Genomic DNA, 26,377 nt, shown 5'->3' on the forward strand with positions numbered 1-26,377 from the left:
CTCGAAACTAAAAGTACTTAACTTTTTAAAGAACATTTTTTCCAAGATAATATTATTCAGATAAGTAAATGTCAGGATTTGTCTTTACCTCATTCAAGCCAAAGTTAGATTAGTATAGTTTGACAGACACAATGGAAATCCAAAATCTTGAGGCTCTATGTACCAATTTTGGAAAACAGAGGAAGATACTGCTTTTCCTTGTTTGCTCATTGCTTGTATATATTGGTACTTGGGTGGTAACAAAAGTAAATTAAGATCCTTAAAGGGAACACTTACTGGAGACTGCACCTGTCTATTGCCCCAAAGAAAGCTAGTGTTCTGCAGCATAAATGTAAATGCAAAATGTGAATAAATGTGTAAGTTTTTACTAGCAAGAGTACTTTCTCTGTACACAAAAGGATTTGTACATTCTTTTAAGGAAGTATGAAACCATTAGGAAGCATGAAGACTTAAGTCTTTAATGTATACAGTTCCAGGTAGAAAGTAATGAAGTAACCAAGTATATTACCTTTTGCCTGTGAAACTTTTGTGTTGGTTTGGTTTTTTGGCAGGGGAGAAATGTACTTACAAATTAGGAACACCAATAGCAAGTTCCAATTTTAGTGGGCAGTGTTGCATTCTAGTAGTACAAAATATAAGTGTTAATACAATGTATTTTTTATCTTCTAGGGGGTTCAGTTGCTCATTTGTTAAGTAAATATGGAGCCTTCAAAGAATCTGTTATTATTAATTACATAGAACAACTGTTACGTGGCCTTTCATACCTCCATGAGAATCAGATAATCCATAGAGATGTTAAAGGTGAGAATTACTTAGAATATCTTTTGAGAAAGAATATTCAGAAAGCAGCATCTATTTTGGCTTGAGACCTATTGCTTCTTTCAGACACCATCTCAAGAGTGGTATTTCTGTTGGGCTTGTCTGATCATTCTTAAGAACCTTTAGTTGCTAAAATTAATCAGAACGTTCATAGCATGCTTGGGGATATTTGCTACCCATGCCAATAGTTTAGAAAAATTGTTTTTGTCAATTTATTCAAAATATGGAGTTGCCATATAGTTTTAAAGATTGCTAGTTAAATTAATGTAGATGTTTACACTGAATTGATGCTAAAATCTGTGAACAAGCCAAGATAGAGGTCAGGTTTCTAATATATAGGAATACTGTGATGAGTTTTCTTCCTTCGTCCTAATTGAACATAAATATAGTTGTACTGTGTTTGGGGAATATGTGGACTTTATTGGGGAATACCTGTCTTAATGAACTTTTCCCTTTAATGTCACTATAGCTGTCCATGAACTGGAGAGATATCCATATAAGTAGCAGCATAGTAATGACAAATATTTGTCTTTAATAGTCATCTTAAAATAGGAAAACTTCAATTGTTCTGTAATTCTCTCCAAGACAATTCAAAGTTGCTTAAGGCTGAAGTAAGTTTAAATTTCATAGGGAGCTGCAGGCAATGAAAACCTCCAGGGTTTTAGGTCACTGTTTCCTTTCATTATTCCATCTCCAGGCGTTGTTCCAGAATCCTGTGTTTGCCCTACTTTGAAAGTTTGATTGCTTCTCTAAATCTCTGACAGCCCCAAGCTGTGTGCAGTATCATTCAGGCATAACAGAAAAGTGACATTAGTAGACAGTGTCCTTGATTTTTTATTTCCATGATATTGGGGGTGGGGAATGTCAGCCTATAGTTCTGAAATGTTCACCCTTTTGCCTTTAATAGAAAGCCAACTAGCAGTATTTTTATTGTGCTGTTGACAGGTGCCAATTTGCTAATTGACAGCACAGGTCATAGATTAAGAATTGCTGATTTTGGAGCTGCAGCCAGGTTGGCATCAAAAGGAACTGGTGCTGGGGAGTTTCAGGGACAGTTGTTGGGAACTATTGCATTTATGGCACCAGAGGTAAGAAACCAGTTTGGGAAGTTACTTCCAAAAGTTTGTTTGCACTCTTTAAGCTAATTCTAAATAACAGAAAATTGCTGTAAATGCTTCAAATGTGTTTTAAATGTGCTTTTTATAAAGAATAGGAATGATTCCAACATGATGACACTTATTTCTCTCTGTCGAAGTTGTTTTAAGTAGTTTGTTACAAGATGTACCTATCATGAATATTGTTATGAGAACCCAAATGACCATTTGGTCAGAAGCTAACTTGGCTTTGTCCCTTATCAGGCATTTTATTTACTAGCTCTCTACAGCTGTGTAAATCTTGTGCCATTTACATCACTGATCACATTCTCAACCTGAAACGTTAATCAGAATGCACTTGGTTAATAATATTTTTTTGCATCTAAAGTATTTACAGTTAAGAGACACCAAAGCAGATAATCTAAGCTTTGGTCTGTTTGTCTGTCCAGGTTCTGAGAGGTCAGCAGTATGGTAGGAGCTGTGATGTGTGGAGCGTTGGCTGTGTTGTTATAGAAATGGCTTGTGCTAAACCTCCCTGGAATGCAGAGAAACACTCCAATCATCTTGCTCTGATATTTAAGGTGAGGTATTTTATTGCTGCCATTATGCTGCAAGAGGTGCTGCCTAATTTCATATACAGTAATGTGAATTTTAGAAAAGTATACTAGTAGGGGTTGTTCCAGTATCTCTTCTTAATACTGGAGCTGTTAGTACAAAATCAATACTGATACCAACATAATTATACTTGCTTGTTCCAAAAAAAAAAAAAAAAAAAAAAAAAGGCTTCCAACACAATAATATGCAGGAAAAGCCCTGTTGTAAGATATAAATACGTAGTGTAACAGGCTAAAAAAATATCTGGGGATGAGTTGACCTTGACTCTAGACAGCACACTAGGATTTGAACTCTTTCTTACAATCCTGTAAAATACAGGAGCAAAAGAAGTTTTTCCACCATAAAACATGTATGTATGTATTCATACTTCATAGTGGGGAATGTCCTTCAGTAAAAACCTGATGTTCCACGTTCAGATTTTGCTGAAAGATTTTTACTATTATGCCACGCTCTGTATGAATGTTGCTGCTCCCTTTTCTAGTCATCCATGTTGGCATTCATGTTTCTACAGTTCAACTCCTGACTGATTTGAATAAGGTATGACTGTAGAAAATACTGCTGCAAGTGGAGAAGGGGATTATTAGCATTTTCACTAGCATGGGTGAAGAAAGTGTTCCCACAAAACAGAACTAGCACAGCGGTATTGAGATGTATTCTAATTAGGTACATATCACTGTGGTAGGAGTTTGTAATTGTCTTGCGTCTGTGTGAATCTGGTGGTGCCTCTCAATCGCCTTGCTTAACTTAATTAACCAAAATTAATTTGGTTGCGAGTGATCTGCATCCTGGGGTGGTAGCAGAAATGTGGTAAAGGCAGTGCAAGAGAGCATACCCAGCTTAATGTATCATAATGTAACATTGCTCAGCTTAATACATCTCCATGTTGGCTTAGGCCAGTTGGCAGTGGTAGCAACTAGTAGACTAAAGAATATCCGTACGTATAGCATGAGAGCTTTTCTTATGGCCTGCTCAGCAGATGGTCACTGCAGAATCTTGCTGTGAGAAGAAAATTTAAAGAAAAAGTGAGAGAGGCAGACTGTGAAAGGCAGTAGGCATAAGGGCAAGTTAAGATCCATTTTATAAAATGGAAGCAGTAATGTAATCTTGAAACTGCGGTAGGAAATATGCTAAGTGGAGCAAAAACTCATAAATATAACTTGTTAGCCAAAAATGATCAGCTTGTGGAAGGCTTTTGGAGTAGGAAAGGGGGCTTAAGAATTTACTGGCCTCTAAATTTTTTTTCCCTTTGTTCAGATTGCTAGTGCAACTACTGCTCCATCAATCCCAACACATCTGTCTCCTGGCTTGAAAGACGTGACTCTTCGGTGTTTGGAACTTCAACCTCAGGACAGACCCCCATCAAGGGAACTGCTGAAACACCCAGTCTTCCGTACTACATGGTAGCTACTTATGTATAAGGCTAATATACTGAAGAAGATGCTACTGAATATACAATAACTGTCCTGCAGTGCAGTTAAGCACAGCAATTATATTCTGCTGGCCTTAATGACAGATACATCAAGGACTTAAGGCAAGTGGAGGACCCTACCTAAGTATGTGATTGACAAATCGAGATCTTTACCTAAGCTTAGTATGCAACGTTTCAGAACCTGTGCAGAGATTTGTAAACTGTGCCTTTTCAAACATCTGGCTCTATGTGAACACAAAAGCATTTGTCCTTAAATCTGCATGATTATTTAGCAGATAAATGATTTTTATTTTATTTGGAGCACTTTTTCAGCAATATTAGGAGCTGAGGGGCTCAAGATCTTTTTGGATATAGCAATCAGTTCCAGTTCACGTCATGTAGATGTAAGCAGAGTTCTGCAATAAATCAGTTTTCAGGACTGGTTAAAAGGAAGTTCTGTATCTGTTCCTTTTAAGCATACAAAGTTCTCTGAGTAACAAATCCAAACATTAATGAATACTTCATAAAAAAGACTTTTTGCCTTCCTTAAAGTAAGAGCAGGCAGTTATGGTTCACTGTGCGTTTACTGCTGGCCATGTAATTTCTTTTGAAATTAAAAGTTTGCTTGCATTGTTTTGTTAGTGTTTGTTGTTTTTTTTTTTTTAACTTTGAGGGAAAGGGGATCTTTTAAAATAGTCTTTAGAAAAAGATGCAAGCTGTGTCATGAAATATCTTGCTGACACAAGATTTTTTTTAAAAACAGATTTGCTGGAAATCTGGAAAAAATAAAATGCTGCCTTCAACAAGGCAGTGTTGAAGGCTCTGATAGTGTAGGTGATTTAAAAGATAAACCAGGAAAAACAAGATTGTTCTGCATAAAACAACCTAGTCTGAATCATCCTAAATCGTTGAGCCTTCTTTTCATATAGCATTTTCTTCTGGCAAATCATGTAGAGAGGTTTCATGTCAAAGGCTCGAAACCCAGCTCCCACTAAATTTTTGAGGAGACTGACCTGTACTTAGTGGGAGCACATGCCAACTATGAGAAAATCTCATCCTTTGTGTAACAAAACTGAGGTCATGTTCTCTACTGATAACTAAGTTTTACCTGCTGTTTTCCTTCTGCCATACATCATCGATTTACTGTAGCCATTTAGTGATAATATTATTTGAAAATGTTAAAAATATTACCATAAGAAAGGTATTTATTTTAACAAGAAACAAACTTGGACTTGAAAAGCAAGATAAAGTAAAATGTGAAGTAAAGCTTCACCTGTAGTGCAAAACTTGTGGTTTTTTAGCAGGTGTGTGTTTTTTTAAAAAAAAACATGTTTTTAAAATTATTTTAAAGGCAGGTTTTTAGATTCTGATGCATGTAATCCTGAAGGAAAATGGCAGCTTTTCTTTTGCTTTTTTAAAAGGGGGATCTTTTTAAATCGAATATTGATTGTGTTTAATCTTTTTGGAAAATAAATACTGTTTGTGTTTTAACTCTTCAGAAGCCAGTTGGATTGTTGGACTGAAATAGAATTGGTTATTTTCAAAGACTCAGGACAAACTAAATAAGCTATAGTACCTTAAAAATATACAATACAAATTGGAATTAAAACATCTTAAAGATAAGTTTACAGGAATGATAGTGCTCATACTAATAAAAAAAGCAGTGTCATTAGTTGTGAATGTTTCTTTTGGAAATTTTACATTCCTTTGTTTTGGAAGATTGGCAGACTTTGAAGAGTTAAAAAGATAATACCGAAATGTGAAGTTTGGTAGCTCTGTTTTGTATTTTGTACTTGACTCTTTTTTTTTTTTTTTTTTTTTTTGACCACTTTAGAATTTCTCATTCTAATAAGATTGTTTCCAAGTCTTTCTTATGTGCAAGCTTTAAAGGATGCACTCTTGCCAATTTATGTACTGGAAGATCAGTTGTCAGATTAATACTGTTTCTGGCAGAAATGTAAACTGTATAAACTGATGAACCTCAGCTAATCAGTATTACTTTGTAGATCACCATGCCTACCACATTTCAAACTCAAACTGCCTCTAGGTGTCCAAATGCATTTGTTTGAGTTTGTTTGTGTTTCCCTTGGCTTGCTGGTAATTGTGGTGTTTTTAAAATGCAGATGTGATGTAATATTCTTATTTTCTTTGGATCAAAGCTGGACTGAAAATTGTATTGTGTAATTATTTTTTTTTTGTGTTCTTAATGTTATTTGGTACTTAAGTTGTAAATAATGTCTACTGCTGTTTATTCCAGTTTCTACTACCTCAGGTGTCCTATAGAGTTTCTTCTACCAAAGTTCACTTTCACAATGAAATTATATTTGCTATGTGACTGATTCCTAAGACTTCCAGGGCTTAAGGGCTAACTTCTATTAGCACCTTACTGTGCAAGCAAATTTTACAGAAATCTCTGGGTTAAGAAATTTGGCTTCATTGTATCCTTTGTTATTTTAAATATATCAAGATATTTTAATTAAAAGTTTTTACCCCATTGAACCAATTTTATATAGTATAATTTGTACGTATTTTGGTGGTTTGTCTTTATAGTAAATAAAAGTTTTTGAACAAATAGTGTCTTTTGCTTTTGTAATGTAAACACATTCATTTACTGATGCGTATAAACAGTGAAGTGTACCAGAAATATTTTATTCACAATTTCCGATGCAACATTCAATATATGAAGCAGTTTCTAATATTAAATGACACACATGAATGAGTATTGGCTGATAGACTTATATCTTGGGTGTATCCATAAAGAGTGCTTAGCTAAAGGGCAGCAACAAACACTATTTTTTTTTAATTACTAATAAAGGTAGGAACTTCCCTTACAATAATACTGTATCTATGAACCTCATTTATGCCCTTGGATCAAACACTAAATGTCTCATATTTGCATTGCTACAAATGTAACTTAATTACCAGGTTAGGTGAGCCAGTTTCGTTACACCAGTTCTGGAGCCATTGGAGGTGTATCTTGGAAGTTAATCTGCTATTTGATGTTTTCACTGAAATTATTGTTGCTTGTGATTCAAGTAGCAAACGTAAGCCTTTGCTTTTTCAGACAATCTGAATACATACTGCAAAGCTAGGACTTTCAAGCAGTTGCTTGTCTTGTTCATGATTTTTTTTATATATTTTTTAAATTAATCCATTTTTTGATAGTTGAAAATTAAGTTCAGGTGTTCTGTAGCCTTTGTCTACTAAATTCTGTGTTTTTAAGGATCACCACTTCATAGTTTCCGTTGCTTATGTGACTTTCTTCAGATAGATGAACATGCCAATTGGCAGCAGAAATTTTCAGATTAATTCCAGTATCTGATTTTTAAAATCAGAAGAATGTACTAACAGAAATGCTGTCAATTTTCCTTTATGACAAGGATTAAATAAAAGATAAACAGAGTGTAGTGTATCTTCCTTTATTTGATTTACTATAGAACTGAATCTTGCAGCACTGTTGCCAACTCCTTTCTAGGAACAAGGCATGGCAGAGATCACCTGTCCCTGGCAGCGGGCAGTAAATGTCAGACACCTACTTACAGAACCAAATGTCTTCGTTTGCAAAGGACACGTTCGGTTCTTCCACAGGCAGATAGTAAACTCTGCCCGTTTTGATTTCTCTGGTAAGAAAGTTACAGTTTGTTTTCTACGTGACGGTTGTAGGTTGAAGGCTGACAGTGTTCTGTCATCGCAAGTTCTCATTGAAAGGTAAACAACTGCTTCCAGAACATGTTGGAGTGTTGCAAGGATCGTGTATCTCTTCATCATATGAGTGGGCAACTTGTACGCGTGGCTGTTCGGACTCTGCCCACCTCTCCAGACACCGTTATTTCCCTTACTGGCTTTTCTCTCGCTGCTTTTTCTTCCTTGCTGAGCTGAATCATTAATGTGGCAGTCTTGCTTTTAAGAGCCACAATATGCATCTACTGTGGCTGACGTGCATGTTGTTTTCTTGTTATGGCACACAGCTGCTGAAATGTTGCATTCAGGTTGGGGACCGGGACCTTCCTTCCCTGTCGTTACCAAGAAATGCCAGAAGATGGCAAGAAAGCATGCTGAGGTGGCCACTGTGGCATTTCCTTTTATTTCCCTCAGTTAATTCAGTTTGCAATGTACATCACTGGGTGCCTCTTCTTGGAGAAGATGTGCAAGGCCAACAACAGAAATAAAGTTAATATGGAGTAGATCAAGAGGCAATTTATAAATATTTGCAAGGCTTTGGGAGGGGGAGTTAATTCTGCTTGTTTCATTGCTTTGGTAGGCCTGCCTCACAAAAGGCCAAATTCTTGGCAAGAGTTCGGGTCCAGACATAGGAGTATAAGCCTTGGCAGCGGTCTGAGGCTTGATTTCTCTGTTCGCCCCACAACCAATTCTCAAACACTTGCTCAGGCTGATATTTTTTTTAAAAAAAAACTAATTTCCTAAGAAAGTGAGATGTGTGCTGTCCTGTTCTGTCACATATTCCAAATAGCCTTAGACTGCACTGGAAGGTTTGAACTAGAGCTGCAGATAAGGAGCAGCATCCAAAGATACAAGTTTTATGAAAGTAGGTACCCAGAGAAGGAATAACAATGGTCAAGGAGATGATAATGTTATCCTTATCTTGATACCTCTTAACGATTTGTAACGAATGATTAAGAGGGCTTTGTTAATTTTTTTGAAGATCAATTGCTGGGTGATTGTTTACATCACTAGATTTTTTTTGTTTGTTTATTTTTCAGAAAATTGATGGTAGTGTGTGGCACCAAAAGAGCTTATGCCCTGACCCGATGTGCACTGGAGTTGTTAGTGCCCCTGGTTTGTAACATCCCTTCTGCCTGGCGTGTTAGGTTTGCAGTAGGTGCTGCAGCTGCTTCACGCCGGTGAGTGGGCCGCAGTCACCTGCGATGCTACCGCACACCACCCGCGCCCCTGGTCGCCAGGGCCAAAGACCAGCCAAAAGCACGGACGGAAGCGTAACGTGCTCCAGCTCCGGGCCGTTGATGCGCGTGTTTGACGATGTGAACCAACCAAGGCACTAACAGCATCGCTGGAGGCAGGCACAGGATGAATTTGGGAAAGTGACAGCGCTGGGATTGCTCCTGCACGCAGAGCTGTCCGGGTGGTGCGGTTCAGCTCCTGCTTCTAGGTCATTTATAAATCTCCTTTGGGAATCGGGTCTGGCCTTATGGGATTGTTTAATAAAATACCGAAGGGGCGTGCAACATTATTTACATAGAGAGAGATCTGTGTGTATTTACAACGTAAGCACGCAGCCGCGGGGCAGGAGGGTATTTTCCAGTGCCCTCAGCTCTCCCACACCAGTATCCCGCACCTACGGCGAACCGGATCCGCACGCGCGGTCCGCCACCGCGGCAGCAGGGCCCGGCGCCGACGGAGTCCTCGTTCACCGGTGACCAGCCCCGTGCGTTTGCGTTTCGAAGTGCCTCCCGCCGGCTGCGGGCTGCGGGCGCCGCGGGAGCCGCTCCCGGCCCGGGGCAGGACAACCTCCCCCGGGAGGCACCAGAGGGCGCCGCTGGAGGGCCCCTCAGGTCGGTCAGCTGTAAGGACGGACTCGTACCGTGATTCAATTATTTTTTTTTATTATCATGTATTTATTATTGAAACACTTGTTTTATTTTTTTATTTTCACTTAAATAATTTTTAGTTAAATAATTATTTAAACATGTGTTCAAAGTTCAAATTATTTAAACAAGTGCTGTGTCAACTGCCGGTTTACAAATTAACTTCTTAAACATAAGTTTGAGGGAAGAAAAACTAATGCTGAAAAATTCGGACGGCACCCACGCCCCGCCGTGCGCTCGGCGCGCGCCTCCAACGCGCACGAACTTGTGGCTCCCCGGCCCCGCCCCCCGGCCGGGGCGGCTCTCAGGGGCGGGGCGCCGCTCGTCACGGCGGCCCGCGGCGCGCCTCACGCCGGCCAATAGCAGCCCCGTACGCAAATACGGCCGCGCGTCCGGAGCGGGGATTGGCTGGCCCGGCTGCGCGGGCGCGGCTCCAGCGAGGGTGGCGGGTAGGGCCGCCGTGAGGAGCGGGCGCGGGCAGCCGGGCGCCATGCTGCGGGCCCTGCGGCGGCGCTGGGACGCCTACAAGTACCGCTTCGTGCCCTGGGTGGCCCTCAACCTCCGCCGCAAGCGCAGGTGAGCAGCGGGGCAGCCTCGGGGCGCCGCCGAGGCCGCCCGTCGGAGGGAAGCCCGCCCCGCCGCCCCGTCAGCCCTCCGGCGGCGTGAGGCGCCGCCCGCGGGGCGTGTGGGCCTCGAGCACGTGGCGGAGCAGGGCGCGCGCGGGCGAGACCCCGCCCCCCCCTCCCCGCGCGGGAGGGGCCGTAGCGCCGGCGGGGGGCGGGTGCCGCCTCGCTGCACGGGAGCGGCGCTCCTGGGGTGCTGTAAATTGGTGTTCGGCGCTAAAGCCGGTGGGCTTTCCTTGTTGTGTTGGTGCGGGGGGCAGTGCGTGCCCTCCCCTGAAACGTACAGGTGGTAGTTGAACTCGTTTAAACGAGTACGACGTTGTTATAAGTAGCACAAACTAAAATCTCCCCAGTCGGTGAAATACTTGTCCTCGCCTCGTTTAAAGTGTAACGAGCTATATAGATGGTTTTTATGAACTTTGATAATAACGTGTGTTTGATTTTTGATACGTTTCTCACCAAGAACTCAGCGGGGTTTAACCTGCTGTAAATACACAGACGATGGTTTTATAGTAGGACAGGTGTGAAAGGATATTCTGTAGAGTTTGGGTTCGTTTGAAACATCAGTGCGTGTAAGTCACTGCTGTAAAATGGCTCTTCTCTGTTTCATTTAGGAAAAACTTAATTTTAAAATACTACTGTTATTATTTTTTTACTTTACAGGACCCTCCGATATGTTCCTAAAAGCTCCCAAGACAAAATTATCTCTGATGAAGATGTCTTTGAAACACTACTGAAAATATTTAGAGCTCTGTTCGTAAATGACTTCAGTAGACAAGCACATATTTTGGCCTTACTTCCAGAAATCAAATGCAAATATCTGGAATTACTGACTTCTCAGCAGAAGCCATCAAAAGTGAATTCATGTGACCATCAGAGCCAACGTGTGTTTAGTCCAGAGGAAGTTCTGTTTAATACATTAGGATTCACTGTTAGTCGAGACCAAAGTTCCCTGATGTCTGCTGGAACTGGAGTCTTTGTTAGCAAAGGTTTTGTACCAAAAGGGACGGTTGTATCTATGTATCCCGGTAATGGAATGTTCCTATTTCTGATTAAGTTAGGTGTGATATCTAACCATCTAAATATAGAATGACAAAGTACTGCACTAATTTTTAATTTATGGGTTTTATTTCTGTCATTCCTTAACAAAAACACAAATTATGGTGAATGGGACTATTTCTGTATAAGCTGACTAGAGTTCTTTTGGAAATAAGCAAAGCAATGTTGTGGGGGGGTTTGTTTATAAAAAAAAATAATAATTGAAGTATGATTTTTCAGCTGCTAGAAAAGTTCTTCCAAATTCTTTAAACACAGATGTATGAGAGCAATTTCAAGTAGATGAGCAACACAGTTTAATTTTTGAGGGGTTGTGTTTTGGATAAGGATCTGAAAAATGAGTTTTAGAGATCTACACACAGGTCAGCAGACAAGACTATGAACTTTTTCAAAGCACCAAAATACAAACTAGAGAATGGAAATAAAACCTTTATTTAGTGGAACTCTCTTCTGTAAAGTGTGTTTGGAAAATCAGCATTTTTCTGTTATTCTTCCTTGTGTCTTGGAACTGTATTTGCTTACATTTCTTAAAAAGATTAGTAATTCTGTGAGTATGGCCAAGCTAGGACAGCTCTGCTGAAATGCTTTCGATTTTTCTGTTTAACCTGACAATCGTCCCCTGCATGCGGTCTGCAGCTTCTGCCACCATTGCAGGATTGGGACCAGGCCAAGCACTGAGCAGTGGAGCATGTTTTGCCATGCCAAAGCAGGAGTGTCTGGCTGTTACCATTGCCTGGTAAACTCACTAATTCTCAAATCAGAATCACAGGGAATGAGCCTGTGACCTTGCTGCTTGCTTGAAATTTCTGGCACATATTGTAAATGCAGGCTTATGGAGGGTCTCCTTTAGCAGCTCATCTAGTGACACAAGAGGATAAGCTGTTGAAATGCCTTCCTTTTTCAGGGGTGTGAAGGAAACTGCAGGGCTGCTGGCTGGGGAGGGGTCTCTGTGGAGAGTGCACAGGTCAGTGCTGTCCTGCCTGTTGTTTGGCAGTGAGTGCAGTCCGTCGGAGTGGCCTTTGCCTAGCATTTTACGATGCTTTATCGAAGTCTTACACGGATATTGGTCACAGGCTGCCTCTTTAATGATTTCCTTCCATGGCTTCTCTCTCTGAAATGTCTCAGCTCACATAGATTCTTTTTGCATCCCACAAAGATGCGTCTACAAACTTGTAGGTTTACAAGTGTTGATGGTCATTAATTGAGAGAGGTGTTCTGTACTACCCCATCTCCCTTTGAGTTTCTGTGTGGAGAGGACTGGATGATATCATAAGCCCATTCTGACATTACTTTTCTTCTGAAGTAATCATATCTGTCTTGCAACAGGTACAGTATACAGAAAGCATGAGCCCATCTTTTTCCAGTCCCTTGGCAATCCCTTTATTTTTAGGTGCATAGATGGCGTCCTTATTGATGGGAATGATAAAGGACTATCAAGATCAGTGTACAGGTAAGCAGTCAAAAGAAGCAGGGGATCATCACTCAACAGATCTAAAACAGTGGTGGTAATAGTCTCTGTTCCCTGTTGTCTTACCCTAAATTGAATTATATTTCAGTACCATTCACCTATGTGTATCTCCTAACACAAACGACACAAGGGTAATGCTGCTGGATGTGATCTGTTATGTACTTGTGTCTTCATCTGTAATGCCAGTGAGACGTCTTTTGATGTAGAGACTGTTCCCTGTAAAAAAAATAGTTTTAATAGAAGCAGTATGTAGCATAAAATTTTTAAAATGCTTCTGAATTGTTCTCAAGTCTGCCTAATGGATTGGAAAAAAAAAAAGAAAAAAAGCCTCTGTGTGGGCTTGGCTGATACCAGAAGGGTCAATCTGGTGGCTCTGGCTCTGGTCTACAGATGAGCAGCACTTAGGAAGGGAGCAGTAACCATTATTATTATCGTCGACTCACATTGGAAGGGATCCATAAGGATGATCAAGTCCAACTCCCTGCTGCTCCCAGGACTACCTACAACTAAACCATATGACAAAGAGCATAGTTGAGATGCTCCTTGAACTCTGACCGCCTTCTTGGTGAAGATGCTTTACCATTTAATGTCCAGTCTGAACTTCCCTTGCTGCAGCTAGCCTGGACTGTTTTAGCTTACCTTAAAATATAATTTGTCACAATTTGCGTTTAAATATGACATGAGAATAAAACTAATAACAAGCAAAATAATACCTACTTTGAATACTAATACCAGATTTCAATTCTGGGAATGAGTTTGAAGTTGATACTGTAATGAGCCTTCACATCTTTAGAGGTGAATGAGATGTGTTGACGTTTCTGTAATTGTAACACTTGATGTTGATCTCTGGAATGATAAGCGGTGGTTTTGTGCAGGTTCTTCCACCAGAGTCTGAAACACAACGCACACTAGTGGGAGTTTTAAATGTATTTTTTTTAAAGTGTCTTCCAGGTGTTGGTCTGTGCGCATCCAGCCCCACCTCAGTGTTGTCCCATCTCCCAGGCGGGCTGGACAGTTGTAACTTTGCCCAGTAACTGTGTCCATTTTTACAGGAGGAATTACAGATAACCTGTCAAGGAGCAGTGATTCATGTTACCACTGTTGGTTGTTTCAGGTCTTGCAGCAGGAGAGATCAACTTGGCCCATTCCAAATGAGCGATGAAAGCTGGCTTACAGCTGCCTTGCAAAACCCACTGGCTGTAGGACAGTACGTCAACAACTGTACACATGGTAAGTTGCCAGGTAAATTTTCCAGGCTTGAGTTTGTCTTTTTGGACATAAATCATTTTGGAGGTGACACAGAGAATCAGATACTGATCTTGGGGGTAATAGTGCTGTTTAAAACAAGGTAAGGACTTACAGGATTGCTTCCGAGGCCTTTTGTGACAGCTGAGTGTTAGAATCCGCTAGCACAGCAATGCTTCATATATCCTCATGCTTCTTTCACTGATTTCCCCACTCTCCCTCCTTCATTTTGTAGAATGAAAGGCATACATCCCAAAGTGTGATGGTGGGAAAGGGTATCTGGCAAAGGACCACTGTGCTCAGGCAGTACACAAAATTGCAGATCAAGTTCCCCAGTATGATTCCAGAAGGCTTCATGAGAAAACCATACGCACAGTGACATGCAGTAAGAATCCACCACTGCTTAGTTTGAACTATAATACTTTTTTTAGACTTCCTTATGTTTCTGTGCAAAATCTAGAAAACTTGGTATGATCTAGCTGTTGGACATGAGGAAAGGAACTATTTATTTTGTCTCACACAGTATATGTTGCTCTTAAGGTCTGGGAGAATAAATAACTCAGGGAAATGGTTGTGAGATACAGAAAGTTGATTTGCTACCTTACCTGGCTTCTAAGTAGCTTTCAGAGCATGCATTGCACTAAAGATACTCAGCCTCCAAGTAGCATCCAGAAAGGTTGCTAGAGAAGTGAACCAGGTATTGATTGACATGGAGACAAAGGGCTGTCCTGTGAAACTGCTTCTTCCAGGTCCAGTGTCCTTGTAAAGAAGATTCCCTTCTTTTCTCTGTGGGATATTTAGGACTTATTTTGCCACCAGGAAGATTTTTTCAAGACTTATTTTTTAACTGTAAAAGCAAATGTTATATATTAACAACATTTGAGCAATGCTGTAACCTGCCCCTGGTACTATGCAAGTTGTGCCCCTTCATATAAATGTTCATAATCAGGTCATCCTGTTTAATGCAGTAAGGATGGATTTAAGCTTCTATAGTTCGTTATGTATCTCTTGCATAAATTCAAAATAGGACTTGAGAGGAGTGTAGTAGCTACCAACAGAGGCATGGTTTTCAGGCTTGATGAAGCGTCTGGTACTTTTGCAGCAGTACATTTGATATTTTTACACATCTCTAAACCCTACTTAAGATTTTCTCAATCTCATAGAGACCTTTCCCCCCCCCCCCCTTTTTTTTATTTCTAGAAAAAGCAGCCAACGTGTGTTATCAGGAGTTTGATGTGCCACGGTATTTTCCAATAGAACTGAAACAGTATCTTCCAAACATCGTCTACAGCCATGACATAGAGAGGTTAGCAGCACATCTAAGAGCTCATATATTTGTATGATATAATGCATACTGTGTGTGTAAAAAAAGAAACATGGTTGAAGAACAATATATTCCATATGAAGATGAACGACACAAAAGCGTGCACCTGTATGGAAGAGTTAGCACTTTGAGTAGACTAATTTTAAGTGATTTATGGAACTATTTCTGTTCATTTTATTCCTTTTTCCATGTCTTTGCAAATGAGATCAGCATAGCTTTGAAGACAATGGTTTTAGAGGCAGTGGTTGCATGATAGTGTGATTCTTCTGAATTCCATAAAGCACTAGTTATATTTTGCTTGTATTTGCTTGTATTACAGTACTGAGGTTTTTCAGCGTGTATTTCAAATATGTATTTAGCAACCCTTAACCAGTCAAAGACCTTCTAAGGTAGCTTAGATTTAGTCTTCTTACTCTCCTGTTCTCCATGCCTTCTGCTTATGTGAGGAATAAGCAGATGAAGTTGCAAGAAAAAAACTAAAATTAATTTGTATTGAGACAAGTGAAATACTGCGGAGTATAAAGGCATATGACTTTTAGGTAGACACAATTACAACATTCTCATTATGACTTGAAAATCCAGCTCTTTGAGAAATTAAAACACTTAGAAATCTTTCTCAGATTTTTGTTTGGAAATGGTGAAAAGTGACAATTTTTGACAATTAGATGAACATACACAAGGAGCAATATGGACAACAAGGACAGACAGTATGTCTGGAAGTGAGTGTCCTGTACTGGGATGTAGTCAAGAATAACTTTGAAGCTGTAAGAAAGATGTAATGTTGGTCCTGAATTTAACACACCCAAGAAATTGTTCTTCTGGTCCAGTTGCTACCTTCAGGAACTAAATAATCCTGTTAATCTAGACGATGTATAAAGCTTTTAGGGCAGATCGTCTAGACTTTTAATGTAATTTTGGAGCTAGTTTTAAACTGAAATTTGGTTGGTGAAATTTACAGTGGATATTGGTAAAATGGCTTTTCTGATTCAACTTAGACTTTGTTGAGGCAAGGTTGAAGATGCACTTGTAATCTGCAGATAGATAGATAAATAAATGCTAATAAAAGAAGCAGTAAGACTGAACTTTCAGGAAGCCTGGATGCTCTACTTGAAGTGTGAAAGTGTAGTGAGCAGAGCCAAGTTACGGGACCATTTCAGGAAGGGGCAATTTTGCTCTCTTGCTTGGAATCTGTCCAAGGTAATACCGTCTTCCAGTCATTAGTTCTCCCAGTGTTACAGAGTTACAGCCACTAGAGAAAAGATTCCATCTGCTTCTAGCTGCCTGCTTTGGTATTGATATTTACTGTGCTGACAACATAGGTAATCTGGTTTCTAAATCTTTTTCTGTCTTGTAAAAGTTGCTAGTGCTTGTTTACCTTTTTGTTGTTGTTGCTTGATTTGTTTCAGTATGGCCTCACGGTAAATTTCTTAGTAGTGGTCACTGTTTGCATTGATGCTGTTCTTGACTCTCATGTTCCTCAGCATCAGAAGAATGTGCTGTCCTTCCTAGAATAAATACTTCCGCTTTAGGGCACGGTCATTTACTTAAAGGAAGTTTAGGGGGGTAGGTTCCTAAATATCTCTGTAAGAAAACTGTTTACCAGCCAGTGATTTCTGCTTGGGGTTTATGGAGAATTCACCCATCGCTGTAGATTGCAGCAGGTCTCTGATGCAGTTCAGAGCTGTCTTTCTGGATGTTGTTTGGCTGGGAGTGGGTTTAGCCAGCCTAGCACCTGTGGGTAGGCAAGTCTACAGGAATGATTTATGCTCTATGAACTTTGCTGTAGCTTCTCCTCCTGTCTGTGTGTCTTTTCCTCTATCCCGACTAATTAATTTCTGAGTAATTGTATGAGTGGAAACATTATTTGCATACCCACATAGGCTTTGCTTTTTTTGGTAATTATATTGGCTTTGCTTATATTTGCTATCTGTATTTCAGTGTTGTTTTTCCAGGCTCTCTGGCCTGCATTATGCATGTTACTCTCAAAATTAATCTAGACAGAGCCATTGTTTCAGCTCCTTGCCATGAAGAACTTAAAAAATTCAAAGGGAATTATTCACATCCACATGTTTTGCTTTTCCTTTTTTTACAGTCACCTGAGGTGTGTAGTGCTTGTCACTCTCAGAGACATCAAGCAAGGAGAAGAACTTTTTTCAAATTACTACACTGTTGTCAGCTGAATTAATAGATTCAAGACTGAAGTAATGTGTGTGTGTACTTCAAGCTTCACGAGCATTTTTACATAATGGAGGGACATGGCTTTATCATTTAGAAAGCCAGCTGCAGGCTTGTATTTCCCTGAAAAAACTCCACATTTGATGCGGAGGTGAAGGTTTAACCATTTACATCATCAGGTCCTCAGCTGTCTGCTGTAGTTGATATTACTGCTTATTGGTGCTCAGCTGTCCGTACAGTAGCTTGTAAAATAAAAACCTAAGTTCTGTACATGTCATCTGGTCTTCTGGTTTGGACATTTGTCTGTAACTGTGGATCAGCTGTAGATTTTGCCATTTCACTTCTAGTGCTTATAATGGACACAATTTGTAAAAATTACTTCCCTCTCAGGAACTATTCTTTGGATAATCGTCATAGTTCATGGTAAACAACTATTCTTGCTCTGGTTTTCTTGGAGTTGGTCCCTTTAGTATCTGCCTCCTTTTAGAAAGTATTTCAGTGTAGCAAGTTGTCCAGATCTTTTATGAAGACAGTTTTGGAGCAGTGCTAATAGCCACTTCATATGTGCCTGCATGGTGTGCTGTCATCAGGAGGTCAGCTTGAGCCACTGGCTTTAGCTATGCCTGTCTTGGGGTAGGAGGAAAGACAGTATGTGTCTTGAAGCCCTGTCCAATCCTAGTTCCACTGGTTCAGTGGAGGTTCCCTGGCACGTAGCAACTTCCATGACTTGCAGAGACAACTTCATGTTGCAGTGTAGCTGGAGGAAGCAATGCCAAGTGTGCTGTGTACTTTTTTTCATGAGTGAGTTACTGGCATAAGCAGAGCCAGCCATTCCTGCATGAATTCTTCTACTGTCTGCTAACTGCCTTCAGAAAGCACAAGAGACAGCTTTTCAGCCTTTCAGTCTGGCCTAACAGCTTGGGAAATTCAACCTAGTATTTACTGCGAAAGTCCAAGCAAGCCTCCCAGTGAATTTGTAGTTAGCATAAGCTTATGAGAAAGGAGTCAGGAAATGGCGTGCTGTGGTGAATCTGGTAGTGGCTGGGGCAGCCAGGGTGCCCTGCTGAGCTGCAGAAGCATCTATTCTCCTTTCCAGAATTCACAGCTTTTTGGTGCTTGTGTTAACTTGGTGTGAGAGACTGTATCTCAAACTGTCTCAAAGCTTGTTAGCTGAGCTCCTGCAAGACTTAACAGTCGTGAACAGAGAAGGAGCCAACAGCTGCCTGACATCAGTTTTCAGCCAGGGGCAAGGAAGGGCCACGCTGCTGTGAGGGATGTGCCTGTAGGCATGGATGATCACCCCTACCTGTGCAGTAATTGCGTGTGCCCCATGGAGGGACGTGGTACGTGTCTTGTAAGGACAAGGTATGTGCCCTTGTCTGGGAAATGGCCCCCCTGAACTCCCTGTGAGAGTGTGCCACCAAACAGTAAATGGCAATCCAGAGACCCAACAACAACAACGTGAACGGAGGCTGCAGACCAACGGGATGCCCTGGATCCATGGTGGTGCATGGTGCATATCACTTGCAATTCTATCCCGACTGCTCGCTAGATTTCCTCCTTTCCTATCCTTTCCTCTCTTTCCTATTGCTATTTTCTTACCACAACATGTGAATGTTTTGTTTATATAAGCACACAATACATTTTCTTGATTAGTGGCATTTGACCTCGTTTGTGTCTAACTCTCTCTCTGGGTGTAACAATGAATCTTCCTGGCTTGGGTCTTCCTGGACTGGAACATGAAATTGGCGTCACGGACAGGGTACCCTGAAGTGAAACAGCCACATTTCACTCGCTTAGTATTACATGAGTACCTCTCGGGGATGGAACGGGTGGATTTGTAGAAACAAACGGGTTGTCTGCCTGAGACAATCACTCTGCCTTTCAGATACGAGTGACAATAAAACCATCCCTGAAGGCAGAGATGTTTTGTATAACTTCTTGGAGAAATATGATGGCTGTGCCTCAGTACCAGGCATGAACTGGGCACAGAAAAAATTGGCATAATTTGCAGAGAGTAACGGGCTGAATTAGCGCCTTATAAAAGGATGGAAAACTTTGGCTTGGAAAAGGAAAACCAGTTCTTTGTACCCTATTGGGCACTAGCCTAGTTGCAGCTGTGGAAGCCAAGGAACAGCAGTGCACAGTAGAATCCCAAGTCATACAATCGTTACAGGGTCTGGTCCAGTCCTTGCAAGGGCAAGTAGAGAGCTTAAAGGAGCAATTAGAAGAGGAAAAAACCTAGGTGAGGTATTTACAATCCACTTTAAAAGAGCAACTCCTTGCTGGCAAGGACAGCTCTCCAAAACCTGTAAAAAGATTGAATACCCTAATAATGAGCTAGAGGAAGCAAAATTAGGGTTGGACAAACTGGATGTCCCCGCTTGTTCTCTGAGGTCCTTGATCAAAACTGAATTTAAATAAGAGTATGACAAGGACAAATTCCCTCAAATTACTACTAAAGTCCATATTCTGCTACTGATCTGGCTAAACCGAAAAAGGATTTTGGTCGTGCTCCTAAGGAGTCAAAGGCAAAGTGTGTTTGGAGAGTGTCATTGTTGGAGGGGGATCAGATACTGTTAAGTGAAAAAGAAGCCAAGGGCTACTGGGGGCCAGGAGTGGTTCTAACAGCTGTGCACCCTGGTCCGTAAGCCAAAGAGCAGCTTTTTGGTCAGGAGGTCTTAACCCTCTGGAAAGCAGGGATCCCCTTGCTCTTGTGGGGACAGTCAATCAGCTAGTAGAAAATGTACAGAAGGCGGCATGCCTGCAAACAACGTAAAACCAGAAGCTTAGACTCAAACAGGAATCTCCAGTGATGATGCTGGTCGACCCCAAACGGAAGACCTCTCTCATAAGGGGCCTCCCCGATTCCCTAAAAGCTATTGGTATCCAGTTACAAGGGAAAATACAGGTAGTGTCCCAGGGTGAAAGGGCTGTTGCTGCATTAGAAGTAATAACAACCCCTAATTGCAAAACCTGAAGAAAGTGTGGACTTGGGGAAAAGTTTCTCAGGAATTAATTACTTACGGGTGAAAATACAACCATTACCGCTCCACCTACTAAAATGGACCCTAAAGGGTTAAGGCACACAGAACCAAAACCTCCCCCACACCCAGCTAACAGTAAAAGGGTGTCTCTTGTAGCACCACCGAGTGAGAGAGATACAGGACACACACCTAAGTCTGTGGACTATGGGGTGGCGGAAGGGTATCCCCCGAGATCTTACGAATGGGTTGCCGACTGATAAACTGGAGAAGTTGGTGTTAGGATGGCCAGAAAGTCCACCAATTAAGGATGAGAATCCTGTTCCTAGTGCCCCCTTACTGGAGCAAAGGACAGAAAACTAACTCCTTTGCCCCCTTGCAGCGAGCAGGGGAGCGAAGGGTGGGTATACCTTAGGTGGCTCACTGAAAATCACCAAGGTTTTTTGCTTTGTGGAGCCTAAGCTAGTACCAATAACGTTCCTGGTAGATAGTGAAGCCCAAATTTCAGCTATTAAAACTGAAAATGCAGTACAAAGTGGCATAAGCTTGTCTAAGTGGTGTACATTCGTTGCAGATGCTTTTGGTACTGTTTAAGCACAGACACTGGCTACTGTTGGTTTGCTGTTAGCCAGGGAGAAGGGGAGAACACAGCCACTTCGGTAATGATGGTTGAGGGGCCTTTCCTACTTAACCTTTTAGGACTCGATATTCTGAAAAGTAAGGTGTAGATTGATGATAAGGGGAGGAATTGGACATTTGGCAGCCCATCTATAGGTAGACGGCTTGCACACACTGCACCTTTGCTCTCTCCCTCACCACTGACAAATGTCAAACCCTGTCTGCTACTCTTAGGGGCACGGGAAGGGATAACCACAGTACTGGAGGAGTTAAAGGAACAGGGAATTGTAGTGCCAGCCCACTCTCCTTTTAACTCCTGGTATGGCCAGTTGGTAAGCCAAATGGGAAATGGAGACTAACTGTAGACTATTGAAGGCTTAATGCTAACTCAGGCCCCTTAACAGCTGTGCCAAACATCGCCGAGCTTATAGCAGCTATCCAGGAACAAGCTCATCCCATTATGGCAACTCTTGATGTCAAAGACTTGGTTTTTGTGGTCCCCTTGCAATCTGAGGACCAGGAATGCTTCCCATTTACTTGGGGAGGACAACAGTTTACCTTCACCCAGCTTCCTCAAAGATACAAGCATTCTCCTACCCTAGCTCACCCCACCTGAGTGTGAGAATTAGGATTAATTCCTTTGGAGGAAGGGGCTAAAATTTACTAATATATTGATGATTTGCTTATAGGAGGAAGCCAGGTAGATAGGGTTCAAACAATGCAGGATAAAATTCTTAAACACCTGGAAAGCCTGGGGTTAAAAATCCCACTCAAGAAAATCCAGGTACCAGCAAATGAAGTAAAGTTTTTGGGAATTTGGTGGAAAGGAGGACATGCATTCCTCAAGATACTCTTTCCACCCTAGACCAGATTAAAATGCATGAAACAAAGGAAGAGTTACAGCATACATAGTGATTGCTTGTATTCTAGAGAAAGTATATTCATTATTTTTCTATCATTGCAAGGCCTTTATATGACCTGTTAGGAAAAGCAGTGTAGTGGGACTGGACCTTGTGCCATGAAGTCCTGCAGCTATTAGGTATCTGAGGCTGCCAACCATCAGGCTCTTGGCCCAACACGCCCTTCTGACCCAGTCCATATTGAACGGGGATTTGCCCAGTCAGGCTTGTCAACACTACTGGCAAAACAGTCCTGAAACCCACTCGACCTATTGGGTTCTACTCTCACAGCTTTAAGGATGCTGAGAAATGGTAGTCCCCCTGGGAAAAGGGTTTATTTGTCGTCAGTTAGCCCTGTGAGAGGCTGAACGCACCAGGTGTAAACAACCGATAGGGCTCACAGGTCCTTTTAAGGTGACAAAACCCGTGTTGACTGGGACACAACCCACTGACAGGGTGGCACAATGAGCCTCGGTGCGGAAATGGTATGCTCAGACAGAACATTGCTGCAATATTTCTGATGTTTCAGAGGGTGCTGCCAAGACCTTGGCTATTCAGGAAGAAGCTGCTTTGAAAACTGAAAATGGTACAATTTCCCCTGTGGTGCAAGTTGCCCCCCAGTTTTCAGGACACTTACAGAATGTTTGGTTTACAGATGCCTCTGCTAAACAATAGGGTAAGATACGGAAATATTGAGCCGTTGCCTTGGACATAAAAACTGAACAAAAAATAATCCCTGAAGGGGATGGTAGTGCCCAAGCAGGAGAACTGATAGCAGTGTGGAGTGTTTTCCAGCATGAGGCACACTCTCCTTCTCCCATCCATATCTATACTGACTTTTTCGCTGTCTTTAAGGGATGTACTGAATGGCTTCCATTTTGGGAACAGAATGGTGGAAAGTCAATCAAGTACCTGTGTTGCAAAAGGAAAAATGGCAAGGTACATTAACCATGGCGAAACAGGGAAATTTTGCAATGGTGTGGGTAGCTTCCCACCAAAAGGATGAAGCTACAGCCCGTCAGGGGAACAGTGGGGCAGACGAGTTATCCAGGCTTGCTCCCCTATGAAGCGACACTGAACTGGAAGACTGGGAAGGGCTGTTAGAATGATTACACCTTAAAAGGGGACTGGAGCTAAAGATCTTCTATCAAGAAGCTCAGACTAGAGGCTGGTGGCTTCTCAAGAAAATCATCGTACCTGTATCTCTTGCCTGTGAGCAGTGCCATGGCTGCTTGGACAAACGCCCTTTGGAAGAGCCCCCTCTACATTTGAGACAGGGGAAAGGGCTCTTGGAGGCCCGGCAGGTAGATTATACTGGTTCTTTTCAAAAATCTGAGGGAAAACACTATGTCATGGTAGGGGTAGAGGTGGTATCGGGCCTAGTTCGAGCTACAGAGGAGAACACAGTGAAAGCCTTGAACATGGTTTAGCTTCATCCCCGAACCACAGCCCATTCAGCTGGCTAACGGCTCCCACTTCGCAGCCAAGGTGGTCCAGGACTGGGCTGCTGGAGAAGGGATTGTATGGGTTTTCTACACTCCCTATTATCCACAAGCAAATGGGATAGTGGAAAGGACAAACGGTCTTAAGTGCTTCCTGAAACCCTATGAATGCGGTGGTTGGAGTGATACGGGACGCAGTCACTCATGTGAACAACCGAAGTGGGGTAAATGGATGCCTTAAGATCACAGCTTTTTGCCCAAAGGCCCCAAGCCTAATCCTGAATCTCAGTGGCCCTGACCACCCCCAGAATCCCTCCCACTTCCCAGTCCAACCGGTGTAGGTGAAATTACCCACCACTGGGACTGCACCACTGGTACTTGAAACCCCCATGAACAGGTACGCCTAGAAGGTGAAAGATGCCCACAGGAAGGAGCACAGAATGAATATCAGATGGATTTTCCCAGCTAACCTGCTAACACTGGTTTGACACGGTTCATTTAGAACCAGGCAGAGTCTCTTTTCTCTTTTTACAGATGAATCCCATGGGAGCAAATTGGGCCTTCCTGGACTGGAACACTTGGCCTCCCTCCAAGCCTGAACCTTGTCTTTCATATTCATCTGGAAGTCCTTCTCAGTCAGAGAGGGCTGCCTTTTTCAGGAAGATTTAAATAGCGGAGCTAGAAGAGAGTGGCACATGGTTCAGCATGGCTTGTGCAAGTTTCCCAAAGATGCCGTGGACAACTTCTAGTGACAGTCCTTGTGTCTTCACTGTGTGGTAACAGATCAGAGCAGGCAGCAATCTCCAGTCTACTGAAGGGTATGCTCATCCTCCATCACTCTGAGGATCCCTTCTCTGCAGCTCGCTCTGGGAGGAGGTCACTGGGCATCTGTTGATCTCTGAAGGGGAGGCTGGTTGTCAGGCTGCCTGCAGTATTGCTTAGCTCAGCAGGGTTTATGGACAGTTTGGGGAATACTAGTCTCAGCCTGCCAGAGGAGGCAAGTGCTGTTCATGTTCTCCATGCTGAGATGCTGTCGTGAGAGGGCGTAGATTACTTCAGCTGTTTCATTATACACTTGTTAATACTTTTTAAATGACCGGATTTGAAAGTACACACCTGTTTGCTGACTGTGGACCTTAGGTCTACAACTCATTCATTGAGAAAGGTTTGCTTTACTGCACTTGTTGCCTCCCGGATGCCGCGGAAGCGGAGGATCGCAGTGCTGAAGTGCAGGCTGCCTGTCACCGTTGACGTACGTGGGACTGGCTTCTCCTTGCTGAAATACTGGAACCTGGCAGCCTGCTTCAGGGGCTGCTCGTATGTGAGGGAAAGCAGGACCTGGCCTGTAACTAGCAGCAACAATTGATTTCTGTCTGCTGGTGGCTAGAGAAAGCCAAAAAGTGGCAGGAGGAGCAGGAGGTACAGTCAGGTGGTGCTGCTGGGCAAGAAGCAGACAACATGGGGACTAGGCAGGAGAGAGGAAAATGGAAAAGTAGAAATAACGGTCCATGAAGTGCTACAGCTTCTGAAAGGGCTTCAGGTGTATCAGACTTTTCCTTGTCACCTTAGATTCCTGTCTATTCAATGAAGGTGAATGTCCTTCTCATTCCCTGTGTGCCCATTCATTACCACCAAACCAACACCACCAGCGCAGTGCAGAGAGTAGGATACACTCTGACATTATTTAAGACTTAATGTATGATTTAATAATAACTCAGTAAAATTCTCTATGCAATCTATTTATTGTTTGTTAATAAATTATTCATTACAGTAAGTACAATGTCTCTCTTGAGAGATTATTTGCCTGGGTTATTTTAATTAGAATTTGCTAAAAATAGGGACTGACTTGGCTAGTTCTGCCTCTACATGCCTGTACAATCAGTGGTAGAAGAAGGAAGGGAAAATCACGCTAAGATTTAAGGTAGTTAAACCGGGCAGATCTGCAAAGTCCTTCTCCCAGATGAGACCCGTAGTCCGCAGGTGTTAAAATGCTGTGCACATTTAGGAAAGAATCTGTGTCACTGTACCCATTTAAGAGAAAATTTGTGTAAATGTTACCAGCTGTGATGCGCTGGCTGTGATCTTCAGTGAGGATCACCAACTGCCTTGAGCCTGGCTGCGGTGGAGCTAACTTCCCCCCAGCAGCCCTCACAGCATCCTGGATGTCTCTCCACCATTCCCCTAACCCACAAAGGCCACTAGGCTGGGAGTAGGAAAGAGGGTAGGAGGGGACACAGCCAGAACAGCTGTCCCAAGGTGACCGAAGAGATACTCCATACCATATGATGTCATGCCCAGCAATAAAAGCTAAGAGAAGGAAGGAAGGAAGGGGACATTCATTATTAAGGCATTTGTCTTCTAGTCCAGTTGCTACACTTCACTGAGGCCTCCCAGGCAATGGCTGGACATCCTGTTGATGGGAAGTAGAGAATAAATATTTTTGTTTCCTTTTCCTTCTGCATGGCCTTTGCTTTTGTTTTATTAAACTGCATTTATCTCGACTCACAAGTTCTAAATGTTATTTTCTTCCCCCCCCCCCCCCCCCCCCCGCCTGCTGAGGAGAGGAGTGATGGAGCAGCTTGGTGGGCACATGGCATTCAGCCAGGGTCAACCCACCACACCAACATAAGAACAAAACCAAGACTGCACGGGGGAAATTGAAAGGTTCACCACTGCACAGAAAGTTTTAGGCTTATTTTTCTTGGATTCACCCAAACTCCTTACCCCTGTGGTAAATGTCCTGGTAGTCCTGGCACATCTGGGGGCACAAGTCCCCGGACTGCAGGCACCAGAGTGCAACTTGCCAACCTGGGGGGGAGCCTGAAGGGCTGAGAAGCTTAGCAGGTTGGGCTGAACCCATGTGCCTCCTCAGCAGAGGCATGAGGATGGGGACCTTGACACTACAGTATTGATGCGGAAATGCTGAGGGTCAACTGCTGCTCTTTAGATGGTGAAATCAGATTTTGGAATAAATGTGATTGCATCAAGAGACACCCAGCTGGTCTCACCAGGCTCTTCTGAAGAAAACTGGTCTGCAAGGCTC

At 42.3% G+C, this 26,377-nt stretch overlaps 2 protein-coding genes across 6 annotated transcripts in view; both read left to right on the forward strand.

Moving 5' to 3' along the window:
* MAP3K1 (mitogen-activated protein kinase kinase kinase 1) overlaps positions 1-6,508 on the forward strand; it is a 67,783-nt gene extending 61,275 nt beyond the window's left edge. For both annotated transcript variants that reach the window (XM_080372932.1, XM_080372931.1), the window contains exons 17-20: positions 670-801; positions 1,765-1,907; positions 2,363-2,494; positions 3,783-6,508. In XM_080372932.1, coding sequence (XP_080229058.1) covers positions 670-801; positions 1,765-1,907; positions 2,363-2,494; positions 3,783-3,932 — 557 coding nt within the window. In that variant the 3' untranslated portion in view covers positions 3,933-6,508. The remainder of the gene's footprint in view (positions 1-669; positions 802-1,764; positions 1,908-2,362; positions 2,495-3,782) is intronic.
* A 3,341-nt stretch (positions 6,509-9,849) lies between these two features.
* On the forward strand, positions 9,850-26,100 carry SETD9 (SET domain containing 9). Of its 4 annotated transcripts, none has more exons than XM_080372967.1 (6): positions 9,851-10,076; positions 10,787-11,151; positions 12,506-12,629; positions 13,762-13,877; positions 15,093-15,198; positions 23,869-26,099. In XM_080372967.1, exons 1-6 carry the CDS (start codon positions 9,991-9,993, stop codon positions 23,870-23,872), a joined length of 801 nt encoding a protein of 266 aa, XP_080229093.1. In that variant the 5' UTR covers positions 9,851-9,990; the 3' UTR covers positions 23,873-26,099. The 4 variants fall into 4 exon arrangements, with proteins under 4 accessions (XP_080229094.1, XP_080229093.1, XP_080229092.1 ...); XM_080372966.1 differs by lacking the exon at positions 23,869-26,099 and adding an exon at positions 17,309-17,668; XM_080372968.1 differs by lacking the exon at positions 15,093-15,198 and having other exon boundaries at positions 9,850-10,076; positions 23,869-26,100.
* Positions 26,101-26,377: the final 277 nt, after the last annotated feature.

Source organism: Falco punctatus, assembly GCF_963210335.1.
Source record: "Falco punctatus genome assembly, chromosome: Z".
In the NCBI taxonomy this organism is placed as follows: domain Eukaryota; kingdom Metazoa; phylum Chordata; class Aves; order Falconiformes; family Falconidae; genus Falco; species Falco punctatus.

What these genes read in the sequence shown, in the direction of transcription:
- SETD9 (XM_080372966.1), top strand. Translation starts at nt 9,991, where the DNA reads ATGCTGCGGGCCCTGCGGCGGCGCTGGGACGCCTACAAGTACCGCTTC. An exon ending in CTATCAAGATCAGTGTACAG is followed by an intron (nt 12,630 to 13,761) that starts GTAAGCAGTCAA and finishes TGGTTGTTTCAG; the next exon opens with GTCTTGCAGCAGGAGAGATC. An exon ending in CGTCAACAACTGTACACATG is followed by an intron (nt 13,878 to 15,092) that starts GTAAGTTGCCAG and finishes TTTTATTTCTAG; the next exon opens with AAAAAGCAGCCAACGTGTGT.